A 6,788-nucleotide genomic window follows, 5' to 3' on the forward strand; every position below is an offset into this window, starting at 1 on the left:
CAAAGCCCTGAGGCTGCTGCAGCAGCTGGTGAGTCCAGGGGGTGTTTTTGGTGGGGTTTTTCCTCTTAAAGGGCTGGAACTGGGGTGGACGGGGCAGCTGTGGGAGGAAGGGAGCTGAGGCAGTGCAGGATGGGGTCAGGGTGCTCATGCAGAGCCCCCCATGCAGCGTGGGGCAGTGGGGGGCAGCAGGGATCACCCCTACCTGGCAGCATCCGCTGAGTTGGGGCTTTTTTTCCCCCCAAAGAGCTGGGAGCTGGGGCAGGCTGGGAGAGTAGGCGGGGGAACGGGCCTGGCCTGGCAGATCTGGCAGTACCTGAATCTCTGAATCGATTTGGGACAGTGTTTTGAATCACTGAATCAAATAACTGTCCCCCAGATAGGCCGAATCCGAATCGGAAGTGAATACTAGCCGCTTCACACAGGCCTAACACGCCTGGGTGTGTTTGATAGCATCTGGCCCCTTGAGTCCACCTCTAATAAATCTCAGCCTTGCAAGAGACACCTTTGTGGCATGTATTTCATAACTGCATTCTTGGTGCTTCAGCTTCATTCCCACAAAATAAAATTATTAAATACATTAAAAGCAGGACCCTGAAGACAGAATGCAATTGCACAAATGGCTATCAAATGGTTAGGCCAGAAATTTGACTACAAACAATTTGTGGTTTTTACCATGCACTAGCACAGGGAAATAGAAGCAGTAACCATAGCTCAAGACATTTCTAGGGTGAGTAAGATGTTCCTCTCTGCATAAATCTATTCCAATTCTCTCCTCACAAACCGCCTAGGATGGGCAGTCCTGTCTGCTCTTCATACCAGGATCCCAATTTTCCTGGCTTCATCTCCACTGCCCTGGAAACGCATGCTATTGCAACCACTCCCCCAGCTGTGGGACTCTGGATGGCATTTGCTTTGGAGCCATGTCAATGCTGCTCTTTGAAAAGGAGATACTCAATCTCCATTTCCAGCAAGGCATAAATGTATACAATTGCCTTGACCCAATATATCGAGATCCTCGTGCACTTAAACAACATTCACATGGGCTAGAGAGGGATAGCCACCTTGCACAGTTCACAGGAAGCGGAGTGAATTAATATCATGCATCCGGGCACTGGAGTTGGCAGTTTGAAAATTGTTCTAATTCAGGGGTTGGCAACATTTTGCCACCCTGGGGCCAGAGTCTGCGACCCAGCACCCTGCCACAGGCCACAAATATCCACCCCGTGGAGAGCTCATACTGCCTGTACTTCCCTTCCTGCAGAAACCTGGCCACCCTGCAGTGCTGATAAATGCAGGTAGGAGAGCAGCAGGGAGGGCTCCCGAGGAGGGTGCTGCCAATGGGATGGGTGGCTCAGCACAGCCACGATGCTCCATGCTGCCGGAGCCAGGTCAGATTGCCAGATCTGGCACATGGGCTGTGGGTTGCCGACCCCTACTCTAATTCATTATTCAAATAAATCCAACAGATGTGCTGAAAACGGCAACATTTAAACCTGCTTGATACCCAACAAAAAATGACGTTTAGCTCAATTCCATCTTTTCAGAGTCCTGAATTCTGTTTCTTTTATTTCCCAGCATGCATTGTAACCTTCATTAAATGCACTGCAGACTCTTTGTAAATTCTTTGCTTATCCCTCTAGAATTGAAAAGGTTTGTAAACGCCATCCATGGACTTTCAAAGTACCCAGGTACAGCATGATCCTTACAAAGGCCTCAGACGTCTCCTGTGATCTTTTTAAGATCTGTGATTATGTCTTGCTGCTATTGTCTATGGAGCTTATAAAGTCCACAGGTACAGTCTCAACATCCTCCCCAGGAAGATTTGGTGTTTCTCTGTTTCCTGTAAAGAAAACGACCGCTGCTTGCAACCTCTGGAAGGACTTTTCTTCTCCAGTAAAATGCATCTTAAATATTGTCTGCATTTTAAGAAGGTGGAAACCTAAAATAGTTTTGATGGCAAGAAAGCTAGACATTACTGCTTTTAATGAAGAATCTGCTCCTTCCAAAAAACATTTCCTCATATTTAAAGCATTCATGGTTTGCTTACAGGACTTCTACCCATCCTTTCTTTTCCCATGGAAGAAAGTTTCATTATTTTTAACAATACCAATCCTAGTACTATGGTAACTGTTTGGATGCCCGATACATACCAAGCTTTGCCCAGGAGCGTATGAAGGTTATTTTTTTACTCTAAAATGACCTCACCTAGACTAAAAAACAAGCCGAAAACTATACTGACCATTAGCTATAGTTTACTATCCTACACCTGATTCAAGAAGCCGAAAGATGAACTGTAGCTTTCTGTTTTTTAAATAAATGAGTTATAGCTCTTTATCCATCTTTTTGCTTCAAAGCTATTAACTTTGTTTAGTTTATATAACCCCGAAAACAGAGGCAAATGTGTTCAAAATTAGAACATCACAGAAAACCAGTATTTTCTACACTGGCATAAAACAGAGAGTAGTCACCAAAGGCATCTTTTAATTTTTTTTTTTTTAATTAAAAAAAGTACAGCTAAGTTTGAGCTAGGCTCTTTAAAGGTTTGATGTTTGAAAGCTTTTGTTATCGGTTGCAAAGTGAGATGACAAAAGTAAATGTCTTTTCAATAGGCCACACACAAAATGCAGACTGCTATATGCACACGATGTCCATCTTGGATAGCACAGTGGTAGGATGCAACCAGTCCTGGAGCATGGGGTTTTCTGCCCATTTTGATGAGAGCTTTCATCTGAAGTTGCCAGGATAGCTGATTTCCATCTTACATTTTACCATGCTATTTACATTTGCAGCAAAACACTCATGAACTTCTCAAAGCTTTTATATGCGTGTGGATCTGGATTAAATGAACAAGTTTCCAGACCTGACCTTTAAATGTTTTTTACTTTTGCGTCCGCTTGGACATGTTAAAGCATTTCTGTAAATTGGCTCAAGTAGTCAAACACCAGCACTGGTAGCAAATGCAAACTAAGGTCAAGCAAAGTTTGGTCTATAATTTTTTCCTCTTTCAGTTTTTTTGGCTTGGTGCAGACGAGTCGTGCCAGAACCTCTCCCTACAGCACTATCATCTTGAGTAAACTATTCCCACCTCCCATTTAATATTAATGTTAATGTAAGGCTAAGTCCATTCTGACACCCTTCTGTATGCAGTGTGTGATGGACTGGAATATTTCCCTGGACATAAGGGGGGCCGGTGGGATGTCTGAGGTTACAGTATCTCCACTGTAACAACTGCAGCTAAGTATTGTTCCTTCCATGCTTTTCATTGAATCCAGATGCTGCAAGTCAGATGTTCCCAACCACCAGGCCACGGCCCAGTACTGGGCCGCGGCAGGTTGGCTGCCGAGTCGTGGCATGAGCCCCACACTCAGCCCCCCACCTGTCCACCCAAGTGAGCGACTTCCGCCGCTGGCAGTGACATACGGGGTGAAAATTGGGGGCAGGGCAACCCTGGAAGGTAGGCAGCCGGCTCCATCACTCCTGTGCCGGTCCATGGCACAAAAAAGGTTGGGAACTACTGCTATAAGTTAAGTGTCTCTAATTTCTTAGCGCTGGCAAGATATGATATGCACTAAAGCAAAAGAATGGAAACTTAGTCGAGATAACAAGGAACTCTAGCTGATTAGGAGGGAGAACAACTAGGAGGGACAAGTGAGTGTTTGTATGCTCACCCTTTAAGGCTGTGCAGCTCAATCCTGAGTCTTGTGAATACTCACAGCTCCCAATGACTTTGCTTTAGTTCGGTGAGGCACTTCAATGGAGCAGTGTCTTGCCCCTATCTGCTGAAGACTTCTCTATGATGGTTCACTTACATGCTGTCTTCCTGAAATGCTGGCACCACTTTCTGAAATGCTGTCTCTTTGGGCGCCTATACGTGAGCAGCGAAGCTGCTCCAATGCGCTGTAATTACAGTGCATCAGAGCAGACCCGATTAACTGAGTCTGCTGGAGCGTGGTAATTACTGTGCTCCAGCAGACTCCCTTCTAATTAAAGCGCCACCCCCCCCCGCCGCCATACTCCTGGAGCACGTGTATAAATGCCCTTTATATCTCGGAAAAAACACCCAGGAGCATCAGCACAAACATCAGTATAAATCCTGGTTGCACTGGATTGTTACAGGCAAGGAGTATACATTGCGCTGGCTATACACACACTCCTTGGCATGGTCCAAGTGCTGGCTACCATCTTTAAGGACCTGAATGTTCAGACACCTAGTTACACTGGAGGAGACCCAATTAATCCTGAGAGCACTCAGCAGGGCTGCTCTGGCCAGCAGAGTTAAAAAACTCTACACTTCAGAAGCAGAGGGAGGGTGTTCAGACTCGAGACGCTTGAAACAAGTGGCAGGTTCTCAGCATCTGCCCAAGTATCGTCTATTGGCATCCACCTCCTGCTCATGGCACTTGGCACAATGTGATATAAACAGGGCATAAATAAAATCACCCCTCTAAAACCTAGAGCAATCCAAACTTCCTTGAAAAATTGCAGCTTTGATCCTTTCATCATTTTTTTGGTGCTGCCTTCTTAGCAGCTGTGTTGATTTTTGTTAAATTACCATCTGGTCTACAAGCATAGCAGGGGCAAATGGTATCTGTGAGATGCTCACAAATCGCAGGCAATTTTAAACTTCATTCACCTGTGAAATTTTGGCCTCTTCTCCCACGGGCCCTGGTCTTCTCTAATGCAAAGATACTTTTTTAAAAATGTGCTTATCAAGCCAGGGAAGTTAGCTTGTAGAAAGCTAAGGAGTTAATTTATAGCACCCTGGGTACTCTGCACTAGCTCCCTCCTGTGTGGAAACATTTAATTTGCACTAATTACGAGGTAACTTACTCCAGTTTCAAAGTTAAACAAGTTGCCTCCCAGCAAGGCCCTCCAATTGGGTGCTAACGTCATATCTGTACTTCTTCCATGCTGAACCTGGGATCACTGCCAAGAGGCATGCCCCGTCCACTCAACACCACCTAGCAGGTGCTACATTTCAGGATTGAGGCAATGCTGCCGCCTTTGAGATGACTTGAGGAGACATCCAATAGACAGTACGTGCTCAGGGCTGAAAGCCTAAGAGTAGCCTCTGCGTGCGTGGTCGGGGCTGCCTCTTTCCTGGGCTTTGGTATATGGCAAGTGGAATGAGCCATCGAGGTGTTCGTGTATGGCAGAGTTGGCACAGACAGACCCCAAAAGTAAGCACGCAAGAAGTCAGAGAGGAATTGCTCATGTGCTGTAATTTAACAGCCTGGCTTATACAACTTGCTATAACTTCCCCGTTTAAATGAGACCACGGTGGGAAAATAACCAACTCTTCCTCACACAGACAATTCAGACATGCTGTGATCTACTATCAATATGTCCATAATATTCCCTTACCTATAATTCTTTGGACTTTCACAACAGAACCAGATAAAGAGAGTGCAAATAATACAACAGCTATTCCCATGAATGTACTGTAAGTTAACAATTACTTTGCTTACAACATGCCAAGAGAGGTAATATTAGGGAGAAGTGCTACAACCTAGGGTGGAAAAATGACTAGGCATCACCTCCTGTTTTAATTTACTTCTACCTGGATCTACCAAGTCTCCCCACACTCACTGAACTTATAGAGTTTACCCTATCATCTGAGGACATGAAAGTACTTTACGAAATGACCACTCATTCTGGGGGTTCTATACCCATTTTAAAGAAGGGAAGACAGTGGTACAAAGCAGCAGTTATTTGCATATTTGCATAACTGTAATGCGCCAGTAATAAGTGATTAAAGAAAACAAAACAGTAAGTCAAGATGCCAAGTTAACCTCATGATCCCTACCTCCATCCTTGAATCACTGGGAGATACTGGCCTCTGTTCTTACTCAAGCATTTCCTCTATTTTTTTTTTTTTATATATATATATTTTGTATGCGAGTCATAATGTATGCACATATCCCTATTTACGCTCCCCCCCCTCCTCCCGTAAGCACCCACGCCTGTGTCTTTTGGCTAAATATTTTACAGCTCCCCATGTACTGCAGTAAGGATTGTTTGCTGAACAAGCTGTTTTTGTGCCCTTTAAAGCTCAGTATTTCTTTCCTTAAAAATTAGCCAACCACAGCAAAACATAAAGAATCCTTCTGAGGACTAAGCCAGCAAAGAGGTGAAAAAATGTACATCAAAATCTAGTGACATCAACGTATTATGAGGCCACATTATTAAACAATGCAATGCTGTATGCAAGATACGGGGGAAAAACATGACATTTACCTGACACGAGATTTGCACAAGGTAGACTAGTTCCTTGGATTCGCAGCCGTTTCTTGTTACTTCATTCTGTTCCTCTGGGAGCGAAAGCTACATCAAAGGAGCAAGGAGGGGGAAGGGAGGGGAGAGAGAGAGAGAGAGAGAGACCAGGTCAGTGAGCAGGGATAAGCCAGGCATGTAATAATGCATGAAGCACCACATTCATATTAACTTGCTCTGAGAGATGCTGGGGATCAGGAACCAGGACTGTGCTCGTCTGAAGTTGCCAGGCTGAAAATACTCAACATTTGCGACTTACACAGAGCTTCCAAAAAAGCATTTGATTCTGCATCTTATCTGATCTTTTTTTTTTTTTTTAAATATGGTGCTACAATAAAACCATCGCAGGAAGGCAAACTGTTCGAGCCAAGGATTAAATCTTCAGCTGTAGAGGTTTGTAAAATGAAACGCTGCCTGGAAACATCCCCATAAATATTCATATATCAGAGATCCTTTTATTCTAACTACCCACTTTATTCCATTTTTATTTTATAAGTTTGGGCAGGCACTAGATA

The 6,788-nt window shown here is 44.4% G+C and overlaps 1 protein-coding gene across 4 annotated transcripts in view; it reads right to left on the minus strand.

Annotated features, from left to right (window-relative positions):
- ARHGAP32 (Rho GTPase activating protein 32) overlaps positions 1–6,788 on the minus strand; it is a 597,177-nt gene that overhangs the window by 178,835 nt on the left and 411,554 nt on the right. For all 4 annotated transcript variants that reach the window (XM_019509213.1, XM_019509206.1, XM_019509198.1 and 1 more), the window contains one exon: positions 6,238–6,324. In XM_019509213.1, coding sequence (XP_019364758.1) covers positions 6,238–6,324 — 87 coding nt within the window. The remainder of the gene's footprint in view (positions 1–6,237; positions 6,325–6,788) is intronic.

Source organism: Gavialis gangeticus, unplaced genomic scaffold (genome assembly GCF_001723915.1).
Source record: "Gavialis gangeticus isolate Ggan-Ray unplaced genomic scaffold, GavGan_comp1, whole genome shotgun sequence".
Lineage (NCBI taxonomy): Eukaryota > Metazoa > Chordata > Crocodylia > Gavialidae > Gavialis > Gavialis gangeticus.